This window comes from Psammomys obesus, unplaced genomic scaffold, assembly GCF_907164565.1.
Source record: "Psammomys obesus unplaced genomic scaffold, mPsaObe1.curated_primary_1811, whole genome shotgun sequence".
NCBI lineage: Eukaryota > Metazoa > Chordata > Mammalia > Rodentia > Muridae > Psammomys > Psammomys obesus.
This window is the reverse complement of record NW_026596064.1, coordinates 16,091,929-16,106,305: the sequence shown is the minus strand read 5'-3', so window position 1 is coordinate 16,106,305 and position 14,377 is coordinate 16,091,929. Positions and strand designations below refer to the sequence as shown.

The following is a 14,377-nucleotide window of genomic DNA, read 5'->3' as shown; positions in this document are numbered from 1 at the left end:
AAAAAAAAAAAAACAGTTTAAAATGACTGAAGTAGATAATATTTTAAGATACATCTTGACCACTCTGAATTCTTCCATTTCTGTTCTTGGTGGAGAGGGTGGGCAGCCTTCAAACTGTGCTTAGCCCTCTAAGTTCCTATAATTAGGAGGAGATATGGAGCAAGGCAGGAAACAAAATGATTGAAAAATTCCGATTTTTGTCTAAGAGGGAAAAAAACCTGAGCATTTAGTGGAAATAACTTTGTAGATGTTTTCAGGAATAGATGAACTGTCATGGGTCAACAAGGAGAAACAAGGTTCCCTTGGACTCAGGAGAGAAGTAAGGCAGTGGTATGGACAGATCTTCAGAATAGGAAAAAAAAAAATCTAAGTAAGAACTCGATTTACTCGAGTGTAAAATCCGAGGCTCCCGGGACCTGCCTCAGCCTGCAAGTGACTGTACCAGGATGGCAGAGCAGAGTCATGGTTCTTCCTGTTACCTGTCAGGCACCACCGTGCAAATGAATTCGCACCTACTCTCTCACAGAGCCTTCACCAAGGTGCTGCAAGGCCAGTGTTGTCATCACGTTTATAAGTGAGGCACCGTGGCTCAAGGGCTTGGCTGGTAAGTAGCGGGGTCAGGGATGCAAACCCAGGCCCAGGCCTGCTAAACTCAGAGACAAAGGAAATGCGGCAGGCTCTCATACTTGTCTTCCTTTAGAGAGTTCTGTCTCTTACAGTGCTGGGTGATTGCTACAGAATGAGAGTTGAGTATTAACAGTGGTCTGCCACCAGAAGACTTTGAGAATCCTTTGCAGACAATTCTCTCATCCCTATTCCAGACTTCGGAAGTCTCTCTTAAAGGACGTCAGTGTTAAAGGTTTTCTCTATATTCTGAGAGAAGTGTAGGTTAATGTTAAAACCCTAAGGGCATACAGGTAGTCTGACCAGCCTGTAACTAAGTCTGAACCACCACCCCCCCGCCTATCTACATGACATTAAACCAAAAAGATATGTTTGCCTTCCCTGCTCTCCACACAAACTTACAATCAATCAGCATAGTTCAAGATTCCCTGCTCAGCCAAGAGTCACAAACAGGCATGCCAGCGTTTACTTTAAAAATCGGTCTAAGTTTTCAATGGCTTTGGCCCCAGTGTGAGCATTTCCATTGAAGGCTTTGAATGCATAGTGTGTTTCAGTTCAGGGGGTCAGGTTACCTGGTTAGGATCAGGGCCAGCTTCATCCCAGTTGTTAGTAATGTGGCCTTGGTCAATGGATTCAAAGGGCTTGTGAGAAACCGAAGGAAGAATCCTATACAGCCAGCTGGGGGGGGGGGGGGACAAGAAAAACAAGACGCAGCTTTAGACAATGTTCCGAGGGACACAAAATGGCTCTGGAGCTGCCATCAGTAAGTCACTCAACAACCGTCTGTGGGCTTCTTTCTCAATAACCATCTCCTGCCTGTAACTCTGGTCTCTTCACTCCTTCCATGACACCCATCACCCTTTAGCTTGGCTCTGGCTTCTACCTATTCATATACTGCCAGAAGAAGAAGAGGAGGAGGAGGAGGAGGAGGAGGATTGCCTTTTCCAACAACTATAAGGGAAAAGGAAGCACCATGAGGAAAACGCACATAGAAATCCACAGAAAAGCATCATGGGATACTAATTCTCACTTCCCATGTCAGAACAGCAAATCCTGGATAGCCTGAGAGAATACAAGGAGTGCCTTTGTTATTTTTTAAAAAGGTGACTCAACGTTGTTACTTAAAATGACAAAATGGTTTAGGATAATGGTGGAATAATTCCGTAAATTTAAAAAATTCCTGGGGATGGCCAACTCCTCTACAGTATTTTTCACATCTATTCGTTAGAGGTCCAGAGCTTAACATTCTTTCTCATATATTTCCTTGGGTATCTCCAATGCACGTATAAGCATAATTGCCAAACTATAGGCCTACTGCCTTCTCACACTAATGATACAGGAGAAAACTTATCTCCCACATCTCCCCCCACTGTGGATATTATTATAATTTTACTTTTTAGAACGATATTTACTCATTTCTAATTTTTTTTGTGTGAGTGTGTGTGCTGTATGTAGGTGATGTGTGAGAGTGTGTGTGCACAGGCGGACACACCCTTGTGCATTATGTTAGAGAAGAACACTGGTGTCCTGCTCCATCAGTCTCTGTTTTATTCCTTTGAGGCAGGGTCTCTCACTGAGCCTGGAGCTGGACTGGCGGCTAGTGAGCTCTAGCAATCTTGTTTCTGTGTCCCACGGGTGCATGCAGCCATATTAGCTTTTTATGTAGATGATGGGGATTTGAACTCAGGTCCTCCTGCTTACATAGCAAATGCTTTTTTTCCACTAAGCCACCTCTCAAGTTCCAATAAATGAAAAATAGCATCTGATTTTAAATGTGTCCTTTATTTTGAGTAAGGCTGAATAAGTTTTGCTTATTCATTAGTCCTTTGTAATTTGTCTATAAATTTCTTATATAGTTCCATATTGATTTCAACTGGGTTTTATTTGGTATTTTCTGGCATTCTTTTGTGAGAGTTTTAGAAGTTTCAGTTCCCTGGGTAGTTATACATCCATGTCATAATGTAGTATATTTATGTGTAATGGAAGTTTTGGTTTCTTTGTAAAATCACTTATGTTACACAAACATGTTTTTGTTTTAATGCCATGTGTGGGATTTTAGTTGGGTTTCAGTTTGTTCATCAATGATAATTGTCCCAAGCAGGGCGTGGCCTTTGACAGCTGGTAACACCCTTCCTCATGCAGCCGGGAGAGGGGTGTCGTCTAGGGTTCTGAGGATATAAATATGAGAACCCAGAAAGAGACGGTGTGGTGTGTGGTGGTGGCATGTGCCGAGTGGCAGTTTGAAGAGACCAGAGCAGTGTGGCGGTTTGGGGCCCACAGACAGAGAGAAACACTTCAGGGCACAGCGGCTTGGAGGAGACTGCTGGCTGTCATTTGCTGTTGACGGAGATTGGGATAGCCCTAAAAGAACAGGAGAAGTAAAGGGGTCTGTGCCCCCTCTCCCCAATAACCTTCTCTCTCCTCCTTAGGGTTGGGGGGTTAGGAGGGAGTGGCTTTAGGAAACCCCAAAGTAGAGTTTAAAAACTAGTGCTGCATTTATGTTTTGCTTTGGCTTTTCTTTTCTTTGTTAAGCTTTGCTGTCTGCGTACGTCAAGGCCCGAACTGAAGGTCTCTTTCCAGGATCAAATCTGCCTCAAGGAATGGGAAAAGAGCCTGCTGAGGGAATCCTAAAGGTGAGAGGGACACTGTGTCTCACTGAGTCTTCCCAGTGGTTGACAGGGTGAGGAGGGAGGAGCACCTTCCGTGACAATGGAAGACCTGTGGTGCTCCAGGAGCGAAGGTGGCCTGTCTGGACACTGAGCATCCTCCAGCTCTTGATGCCATGGTGTCGGGCCCTGGACTCAACAAGCCTTTCCAGCTCCCAGGAGTCTGTGGGCTGAGCACGTCTGTACGTCTCAGCACTGGCTGTATGATTCAACTGCCCAGGTCCTGTTCTCCTCATCTTCATCCCATAGGGTTGGGATAAAAACTGCAAGTTCACCTACCTAAAACCCCAGGCATGTGTAGGCACTCATTCACTGGACAGTTATTGAATTGCTCTCCCTTCATCATCATGGGTTTTTAACCACAGTTTAAACTTTCCACATTCTCTGTCTCAAGAGATAGATGGAACCTCTAACGATTTTAGTGTTTCTAGTGCTTTGGGGTTTAAGTGACTAGTTGAGAACTGCAGGCAGGACACACTTTCCTGCTGGAGGTTTGAGCATTTTCATAAAAGTCCCCTGCATACCCCTAGGGAGTTCTGAGCAGATGGGTGAGCCATGCCTAGTGTCCCTTATTTTTCAGCTGAGTTTATAAAACTCCCCAGGCTACACTACATTGCCCTGGACAGAGATTTAATTCTGATGCAGGGAATGTTGCCAGCTCCTTAATGAAATGCCAACAGCTCCCTTCCAGCCTCCGGGAACAGAGCTCAGCTCCTGCTGGCTGAAGATATTGCTGAATAATGGGGGCAGGAGGCAGATTCCAGAGACCAGGTGACCTGTGTGTAGATGGACTATGGAGTCAAGAACACAGACATGGAGGCCAGGCTGTCTTACATTGGAGCAGATAGGAGCTGTTTGTGGATTATCTTATCTTGTCTAAGGAAGAGACAGTTAAACGACAATAGAAACAGCCTCTGGAGGCTTGTCTGATTTTGTGTTGTGTCTGCTTAGTCGGTTTTGGTGTTTTGAGACACGGTAGGTAGTCCAGGTTGGCTTCAGCCCAGGATCTCTCCCTCCAGTCCCTTTCCAGAGATTACAGGCATTCACTGCATGCCCAGCTTAATCTTTGCTTGCTTGCTTGTTTGTTTTGACAAATACACAAGATTCTATATCTTCCCCTATCCCTTCACCTACATTGTCTCTCGAGATCCAGTTTACAGATGAAGACAATCTGAGAGGGTAGACAGCTTGTTCAGTGCCAAACAGCTATAGACAAAGGAGCAAGAACTGAACCACGGGGCCTGCCTGCAGAGTGGACGGTCCATTATGAAGGGAAACGATATTTAGCATCCACATGGCTCTTTGTGCTGTTGTGCTCACTGGCCTGTCTGCTTCTCAGGAGGACTCAAGCCAGTGGAGACAAACCCACTCCCTCCTTCTATTTAGGCAGCATAAGACCCATTCCAACTCTCCTTCAAATCTCCAAAGTCAGCGACATCGTTCTTTGTACATACCTGACCTGAAATTCCTACAATTAGATACGATTTATTCAAATAACAACACCTAACTGCCTCCTGGGTCTTCGGCATTTGCACCTAACCTACTCTGTAGAAGCCGATTAGAGAGCAAGTTCATGAGGTAGCTTGTAGGATTAGAGTGAGCACAGAACAAGCCATACTGTGCTAATGAATGCACTGGTTCCCAGGAAAGGCAAGTTCCAAAGAGGAAAAGCCTCCTAAACTCAAATCGCAACGGGCCACACTGCAGCACCTTTCAAGCACTTCCGCTGGGATTAGCAGTTTTCATGGAAAGAACATCATTCTTCCGGTCAGCCGAGAAAGATGTCTGACTCTTCTCTGACTGTGATTTGAAACTATACAATCCTCAGAGGAAAGTCAGAGTTGAGAAACATTTCCTGTGGAATTCTAGTGAGCCTTGGTAACAGAACTGGACTCTGCTTTTTGCCTCTGGACGGCTGTTCCCTAGCTCTCTGCTGCCAACCACTCACTGTGAACAAGTCTGGAAGCCCCTGGTGTGACCCAGAATGCAGCTCACGAGGAGGACCTTGGGGAGACTGTGGCTGGGATACAGTTCCCACCTACCGTAAGTCAGAACCGATCTCATCACGCACCTTCTCTTGTTGGTGCCCCGTGGACAGGTGAAGGCGGATCCTGAGAGCTGCTCAGCGTAGAGATTGTAGGGGCAGACCTGAGGATTATTCTAAAACAAAGGAGCCAACACACAGCGTCATTCCAATATCCAAAGCACCTACCTTCCCACCAAACAGTTCACTGTGTGGGTGTTGGTGGAGCGGACGGGGACTGAGGAGAGAGGGTTGGATCCTGGCCTGAATCGGGGAGGCTCTGGGCCACCGCATGTTATTTTCCCAACCCAAGTTTACTTGGAATACTTCCGTAACTTCCCCTATCATGGGAGTGATACAGGTTTATTGTGGAAAATTCATCACGTGGGGTGACCCCTTACCTCACCAACCGAAGTAGCCCAATATTGTTTGAATATTTCTTTCCATGCTTACCTCAGAGTGAGGGTCCTAGAGACATATGTAATAACTAGTCATTTTTTTTTTCCTTTTGAAAAGGACATACTATGTCATGAGCATTTCTTTTATTTTGCTTTTGAGACAGGTCTCTCAAATTCAGCCTGCTCTCAAACAGCCTGCTCTCAAATTCAAGATCCCCCTGTTTCTGCCCACCAGGAGTGCTGGGCTTCCTGGTGTATGCCACTATGCCCAGTTGATAAGTATTTTTTATGCCATGAAATAGCCACCAAAAAGTTTTGATGATAAACCTGTTTACTGTAGTTTTTGCTGCTGTAACCGTGCATATATTTTTTAAGTAACTTTTTTTTTTAGTCATACTTGTGTCTGATGCAGCAAAAAAGGAGCTCCCAGAAAGTTGCTCCAATCCTGGACTTTGAGGGTATATCCTGGAAGTCCTGCAGCAGTTAATCTCACTAATTTGGCAATTTGCTGTAGCTAAGCAACAATTTAAGTCCAGTTTTGACATTTTTATTGCTACTGTGCTGTAACGCCATTGTCCTAGCGATCCTGGAAACCGAAAGTTCACCTGCTAAAGTAGGAGAACTGTGTTTGGGGGCAGTTTTTGGCCTCCAGGCTTGTCTTCCAAGTCTTCAGCTTGGAGCTCTCCCAGCGTTCCCTTCACTCTTACCTGTCCTTCTGGCAGGGAACCTGGACAGCGAGGGTCCTCTGAAGCACACTCGTTCCCGAATCCGGAAATGTACTACATGTGACAAAGACACGGTTTTCTTTTGTTACTGGGACTTATTTATTTGTTCATGTGCGCATAGGCTTACATATGCGTGGTGAATGTGTGTGTGTGTGTGTGTGTGTGTGTGTGTGTGTGTGTGTGTGTGTGTAAAGGAGCACAGTTGATACTGAATGCCTTTCCTGCTTGCTCTCCACCTTATATACCGAGGTAGAGTCTCTCTCTCTCTGAACTGGAGGTTCACTGCTAGGCCGGCTAGCCAGTTTGCTCCAGGACCTCCTGACCCTCTACTTCTTACAAGCTGGTGCCTTCTGGGGATCCAAACACTGGTCCTTGAACCTGAGCTGCAATTGATAGATCTGCTAAATCATACTCCAGCCCTGAATAGGATTGAAAGGACGTTTTCACAACACTGCCTTTCTACAAAGGCAAGAACAGCTACGAGGGAGGGTATGTCTCTGTGTATGATGCTCTCTGTGTGTAATATCTGCTATGTCTCGGCTGCCAACCGTTTAGGAACCCTTAAGTGTTGTGTGTATTTAAATATTTGCAGTTAACCAGAGGAATGCTGGGTAGTTCACAGACTTTTTTTTTCTACCCTTAACCATTCTTGACTGGTTTTATTAAGCTTGTTTTTAATGATCCCATTTCAAGAATGAGCTCTTTAATTTTGGTTCTATGTGGAAATTCCTAGAAGGGAGATGGCACAGGCATCGTTTCGACTCCAAATCAAGAGGAACCTGCTGGCTCTACATTGCAATTCCTTTTCCCGGGACTGCACACCCTAAAACAAAGAAATAAACAAGAAACCAACACCCCAGACTGGGAAGAGGTGGCTTTCGAGTGACCGGAAGATGCTTGCTAGAAAACTCCTTCCACGGGAGCCAACCTCACCTGGGTTATCTATAGTGTGTGTGCCTGTGAGTCCCTGCGTGGGTGCGTGTACAAGCTGTGCTCTTGGGGAGCCTGCTCTGATTGCCGTCTCAGGTTCATAACACGGAGGGGAAAATCAAGTTTCTCAACAAGGTAACTTACAGGAGCCCCCTGAAATTTATCCCCCCTGTAAAGACTGCTTTATTGATGGTAATTGCTAAAGCCAATGAAAGGGTTAGACTAACTTTGTAACCTGTATGTCTTCTAAAGCCTATAGTTTTGAGTTTTAGGTCCAGGTTAAGCTAAAGCCTCTTATCACCTTTCCAGAGAATGGAGAAATGTGATTATCTGTGAGGACAGATAGAAAAAAAAGCAAGCAAGCAATGACCTTCACTCAGCAAAAAGAACAACCAGACCCTCATCTTCAAGATAGTGTTTCTTAGCAACCAACCCAGACTTCTGAGTAGCTTCTGACCTCCAGCCAAGAGCCCGCAGCCCAAATCTTCAAGGATGAGCTAACCAACCCCACCTTCAATTACAGCTGCAGCCACACTTGGCAGGACTGGCCAAGCTTGAGAACCTAAGACTAACCAATTATCTTACTTGATAGCTTCCTCATCCAATCCTAAATTGCCAAAACTGCAACTTCAAATCTCCCGCAATTTTTCTTTTAAAAACCTAAAAGCCTTTGTCTCCCGGTGCCACTCTTTGCTGACTGGCAGGGGTGACCCCATTGAGCAATGGTTAATAAACCTCTTGCTTTTCAAGTCGTGGTTTGTGGGAGTTTCTGGGAAGGGCGCGATCTTGAACTCCTGAGCTGTGAGACCCCAGGTCTTATACCAATAAACACTGATTGTCCAAGATCTCAGTTATCAGGTTAATGTCCACAGACAGCTCAACTAGGACCAACTGCTGTCATCTGTTGTGTTGTGCTCTAAGTTATATGTTCCCTGTTTCTTGGAGAATGAATGCACAGCTGACAGAGCCATCTGCTGGTCTACAGACTGTGAGAGCCCATGGTGCCTCTCTATGGGAGGTTGCCCCAACCTCTAGATGCCTTGGAATCCCATTAGCCCCCTGAAACATCTTAGTTTCCTCTCTGGAAATGTATTTACAAAAAGGTTGCATGAAATCGTGCTTAGGGCCATTGAAGATGGGTGGCAGATTTTTGCAACATCCTCGCTCAGTTACTGCTTACCCACTGAGCCCCAAGACGTATTACACTTGTAAATGCTTAGCACACCCAACTGGGCTGACACTGTCTGGCTTCCCTGTTCGGCTATGTTTCCTGAAGTTTGGGACTATGCTGGTTTTATTTACCTCTGTGTCTCCGCTCATGGAAGCCATTCAGTGAGCCTCCATTGGGAGTTTCTCCCTCAGGACTAGACCTCAAAGTGCGTGATTGCCACGGTGAGTGGGATTTGATCTCCCTTTGCTCTAACGTAAAAGCAAGTTGGTTTTAGCCCACTATAGGGAGAGCGCAGCCTTACTGGGTGAGTGAAATGCCACCATCTGAACACAGTTCTGTAAGAGATATAAGAAGGATGGGTGTGGGCGGAGGGTAGGCCCTTCAAAGTTCTTGGCAGGGGAAGAATGAGCTAGCTGTAACACAGGCTGGATATGTGTGAGCAATCATCAGACCAGCGGTGTCTATATTTGGAAGGAATATGAAATGTGAAATGTTATGACCTAGAAAGCAACGGGAATGAAATTATTCATTTGCCCGTCAGACACTTTTTTTTGGTCCGGGGAAGGGTGTTGCTGGGGGGTTGAACTTGAGGCCTCATGTATGTCACCACTGAGCTAAACCTCTCAACCCCCCACAGTTTTAGTTTTTAAATCTCTCTGAAAATTTATCAGAACAAACCCCCTCCCCCAACCAAGTTCTATTATAATGAGATGTGTTCCAAGCTGCACGCAGTACGGAATTATAGCTTTGGGGTAATGGCAGAGGCGATCCACTACCCTGAACCTCCGCTGAGTACAATTTTCTTCTCTCAAAATGAGCCTTGTGCTCACCACCAACAGGACTGAATCGGAGCCGCTGAGAATCAGTAATGACCGCAAATTATCTTCAGCTCTGTGAAACAGAATTGAAGATCAGCCTGCGACAGAAGCCGGGCCGAGGAGGACAGCGGCCCCTCTCTCTTTGTTGGGCTGCCACATTGTTCCTATCTGCGGGGAGGAAGAGAGGCCTAAGAGCTCCGCAGCCAACTGAGCTTTCTGGCAGGCAGGGGCGGATTCACTGATTAACCTCCGCTGCTCATTGTAACCGCCCCCCCCCCCCCACCTCAACAGAAGTTTGAGGTGCATTAGGAACAAGGGGAAAACCAGAGCTAGTGAATCTGAACCATTTGATTAAGGATGTGCTCTAAGGAAAAAGGGAAAGAAGACAGAAACAGCTGTTGGTTGGGAAGGCAGCCACCCCTCAGAGCTCTGAGGGAAAGGGGGAAGGAGGGAGGGAGGGAGGAATTCTGAGTCTTTTTTTATTCCACCCCATGGAAGTGCACTAGCTTAAAGAGCAGGTGGAAGGTGCTGAGTCACCATTAGCAGGCTGGTCCTCCTAACCCTCCCGGAGCAAAATTACAGAGCTTTAAGATGGGGCGCTTTGCCGCCGCCGAAGAAGGCTTCGCGGTGGGGGGAGCTGTGTTTTGCAGCTGCTGTCTCAAGGCTCCCAGTCCAAGGACAGAATCTGAACTGTCCTTTTATCATCTGTGAAAAACCCAAGCGCCGCACTCCCGCAGCCGCTGGGATTATGTAAAGACGCGCCTTCTGCAAAATACGAAATAAAAACCTGACATTCAGGGAGCGTGTTTATGTTTCCTTCAGCTCAGATTTCTGAATAATTTGGTGCTATATAAAAATACGGTCTTCTTTCTTTCCATGCTCGTTAAATGAAAGAATACATTTCTGGGGCCCTCGTGAGTTGGTGCTGTCACCTCTTCGGCAGCGCTCGCATCCAGCTTTTTGGTTCTCACCTGGTCCCCAGGATAGGATTTACTTGTCAGAGTCGTTATAAGAGGTACTTTCTTCTGAGTCAGCTTCTTCTGGATGGGGGATCAGGCCTCATTTCCTTTTACTTGGTGCTATGGAAATAGGGACGAGTCTGGGGAGAGAGAGAGAGGCCTAGGGCTCCTCTTTTTTTAATTTTTTTTTTTTTTTTTTTTTTTTTTTCTGTGAAAGGATCCAGTTTTCCTGGCTAACCTTAATGGGATCATAAAATCTAGGTTGTTAAGGAAACTTGCAGGCTGACTAATGGTCTGGAATGACTATGTTTCTTATTTCTTAATGCCTACAACTGCCGGGCACTGGCTTTTAAGTAGACAGCTTAGAACTTTGAAACCCCAACCTTTTGGCAAACAGTCCTCAAAGTGGGTGTTATTGGTTAGTTAACAATAAACCAGGAGTCACAGGCCGTGGCTCAGCCTGTGATTTCTGTACTTGGGAGGTACGTGAAGAAAAGTTCAAGGTCAACGCTCTGAGTAGTGAGCTCAACCTCTCCTCCACCCTCCCCAGCTACCCAAGACCTTGTCTGGAAGAGAGGAAAGACAAAGATGAAACAAAACAGACAAAAAAGAACCAGAGAAACAACTTGGGGCTCACAATGCAGCGCTTCCACGGGCCACAGAGTGAAGAGGTAGATCCGTGAGGGTAAAAACAAGCACCTACTCCTTCCTGTCCCAGAGCAAACCAACGCTAAAAGGTAAACTGATGGCCATAGACGTAGTGAGCGAGTTAGTGGACGCATAGTCTCATGTCTGTCTCAAATACCCGCCCTGAGTTTGTGGCTGCACAGAACAGCCCCTGACTGCAAAGTTAAAAACCAGAAGAATCCTTTCGCAGCGAATTCTGTCTTCCCGGGTTGGCCGGAGGAGGGAGAGCAGATGTTTTTCACTGGAGGAGGCTCAAGTCGTGGGGGCAAATTGCAGTCTTCATATGCCCATCTCAAGAAAAACCCGACTAGAGACACTGAATTCTTCATTCTGGTCTCTGTCACCTTATTACTAGCTGTCTTCGCTGGTCTCCGTTCTTTGGGAAGGAGCCTAAGGAAGGTCCGTCCTGAGGTGATTTTCCAGTTGCCCTGAGGTAACTCGGAATGAATTTGGAAATGTGATCAGATATACTTCTTCTTCGGATGTGAATAAGCAAACAGCTTTGGGGATGGGAAGGCTGCTGATTTTTTGAGTGTTCTCAAAGGTAATCGCCTGTATCCTGTTTGGACAGCAGTAGAAGATATGGAAAAGAGAAAGCAGAGATCTGAGTGTGAAGATAAAGGAGGTGCTGGGAGCCGAGGAATGTAGGCTCTTTAGAAATTGAAGCCACAGAAAGAGTCTTCAGAGCCTCCAGACAAGCTCAGCCATGCTGACACTTAGATATTGGCCTAGAGGGACATCCACTCTCCAGAAATGCAGGGGAAGGCTTGTGTTATTTTAACCCAGTAAGTTTATGGCAATTTGGTGTAGCCCAACAGGAAACTATGGGCCAGTGTGTCTTTTCATCGTAAGAATAATTTCCGGCCTGAAGCGGGCATGTGAAACTAGCTCTCCATGTGAGAGCCGAAGTGGCAGGAAGTCCAACTTTGAACTTCATGGGATCATTTTAGCTTTTGACTTTGCTTCCCCTAGTTATGCTTTTATTTATGTCAACATGGTTTCATTCAAGGTTTTGTGTTGACATAGCCGTTGAAATGATGGAGGAAATGTGAGAAACGTTTTAAATTAAGTTTTATAATGTTTATTGATTATATAATATTATATATACTAATATATAATGTTTATTGGGTGTGCTTTAATCTGGCTCTCTGTGTCGAGATGCCTGACCTCTGGAAATGACCTTTCCTTCTGGAGATCCATTAGACAGCAGGCAGGGCAAGCCTTTGAAGCTGAGAACAAAGGCCAGCGTGCCATTTGCATGTGCTGGCGTTTTGCATAATAAGTTGCTTAAACACTGTGGCAGTACAGGACTTTGATATGATTTATTTATAAATGGTAAGAGTGTTTCCTCCCTTGATGAGCTGTCTCATAAGATTTCCATCAGAAAACAAAACTGAAGGATTCTCCTTTCTCCACATCCTCAACTACACCCCTGGCATGATGGTCCCATTCTCTATGCCTGCTCCCCTGTGATTCAGATCCACACATTGATCCCCTCTTGGGAACCTCCTTTCATGCAGCAGCCTCCAATTTAGCTGAACTACTAGGTTCCTGAAGCCCACAGAACTTTCTGGGTATTTTGCATCTTCACATGGGGTATTTCCTCCATCCTAATCCTTTGTCACTTTACCTAGGGACAGCTTCCCTTGAGAAGTTTCTCCATCCCCATTCTGCATTAAGTGCAATGCCACCAACTAAGCACAGGATGAGAGCTAACTCTCAATCTGGGGTGAAGATAAAGGAGAAAATCCCCTTACCACGGTGCTAAGCACCTTCAAGGTGTCTATTAATTAGGGGCCTGCTGGATTCACCATCCCAGCTTTGATTAGAAGGCTTCCTGGCGATCAATGTTCAGTCCCTGCATCCCAGGAAGAGATGTAGGGAGGCCGTCTCACTTGGCTTCAGCAAATTTACTAGGATGCTCTAGTTCCGGGTGCTGAGCACTAGGTAGAGTTTTAGACACCGGGAACACACTTCTTATCCCTGGCCCAAAAGTACCAGCCAAATAGGTGCCACCAACCTTCCCTTTGGGGCCTGAGATTTGAACTTCTTGACAAGCCCAAGTTCTACTGAGGTCCCCATGATTTACCAGCGGGAACCCTGGACGGGTCCCTCCACCTTGCTTTCCTTATTGGTTTAAAATAGATATAAAATGGCACCCACACCCCAAGCTTACCGTGAAGAGCATTCATGCATAGTTAAAGTACCTACCTCTTACACCAAACGAAAGGTTCTGTCCAGAGCTGAGTCTGAACCACCAGACGATTAAGTAGATTGAGCACATTAAACTGGCTGGCTAAAGCAGTCCAGGAAGGCTCAGGATGACAGACAGCAGTGGGGAAGGAGTGGAGAAATGTGTGTGTCCATGTAGAAGGGGGCTCTCAGCATGATCACAGGCCCTCGAGACAACATTAGGAACTAACAAAGGCAAGGATGCTATTGCCTCCTTTGTCATCTCTTCCTTGTTAGCTCAGCTCAGTCAACTCCCGCTAACCCCGCAGCACATCGGCTGAACACAGGGGTTTAGGCCGAGCCCCTTCAGGTGCGCATGTGTTCCTGCGTGTGCGAGAGCTAGCGAGCTCGTGTGTTTATGTAGGTGTGTATGTGCACATGAGCCTGCAGAGGCCACCAGGCTGGAAGAGGGTGTCAGATGCCCCGGAGCTGGACTTGTGAGCTGCTGAGTGGGCTCTGGGAACTGAACTCAGGTCCTCTGGAAGAGCAGCAAGTCCTCTTACCTATTAAGCCATCTCTACAGCCCCAACCCACCAGTCTTTTACAACTCCGACACCAGAAGACTTCTGAAGAAGGCACAATAAACTCGCTAGACACCTCTCCCCTCTTGCTCTGCCGTCCTTTCTTGCTTTCTGTCCATTTCTCTCCCATTCTTCTATGTGTGGCATTGAGGCTTGACACCCGCTAGGTGCACAGGGTCCAGTTTAAGCGACGCGCCCCCAGGCACACTCTCTGATCTTAATCCAAATCCAGCCAGATGGTTTCTTACCTTTAACTCTGCCATTTCCCTTCTGCCAGAAGGAAAGCCGGGCTTAGGAGGTCCTGGCGCTTCGGTGTCTCTTTAAAGCTGCTCTCTGGGTGTTCTTACTTTCACCAGTACCCTGTGTCCGTGGCTCAGCAGGTCGGAGTTGCTTAACTGACTCACAAGTCAAAGTCCAACAGGCGTACATCAAAAATTCTTGCACAACTTTTTTTCTTTTTTTTGGAATTATTAACCCCAGGTCATTTCTGAGAGCGTGCACAGAGAACTGGCAGTTCCTCTCACCTGAGGTAAACATTGCCCAATTATGTGTTTCACTTTAAGGAAGGCTTCTCCTCCCAGACCCCCCCCCCCCCCCCCCCCCCCCCCCCCCCCCCCCCCCCC

The 14,377-nt window shown here is 46.4% G+C and overlaps 1 protein-coding gene across 1 annotated transcript; it reads right to left on the bottom strand.

Moving 5' to 3' along the window:
- Positions 1-1,172: 1,172 nt before the first annotated feature.
- Positions 1,173-14,156, bottom strand: Hgd (homogentisate 1,2-dioxygenase). Its single transcript, XM_055624759.1, has 4 exons — positions 14,003-14,156; positions 6,419-6,490; positions 5,362-5,450; positions 1,173-1,302 (listed from the first exon to the last, which is right to left on the bottom strand). Exons 1-4 carry the CDS (start codon positions 14,015-14,017, stop codon positions 1,188-1,190), a joined length of 291 nt encoding a protein of 96 aa, XP_055480734.1. The 5' UTR covers positions 14,018-14,156; the 3' UTR covers positions 1,173-1,187.
- Between the last annotated feature and the right edge of the window lie 221 nt (positions 14,157-14,377).

Bases quoted from the DNA above. Each gene is read 5' to 3' on its own strand.
- Hgd (XM_055624759.1), bottom strand. The intron at 5,451-6,418 runs GTAAGAGTGAAG...CCTTTGTTTTAG, and splicing joins GTTCCCTGCCAGAAGGACAG to AATAATCCTCAGGTCTGCCC. The intron at 1,303-5,361 runs GTGCGTGATGAG...CCCCCCCCCCAG, and splicing joins CGGGGCACCAACAAGAGAAG to CTGGCTGTATAGGATTCTTC.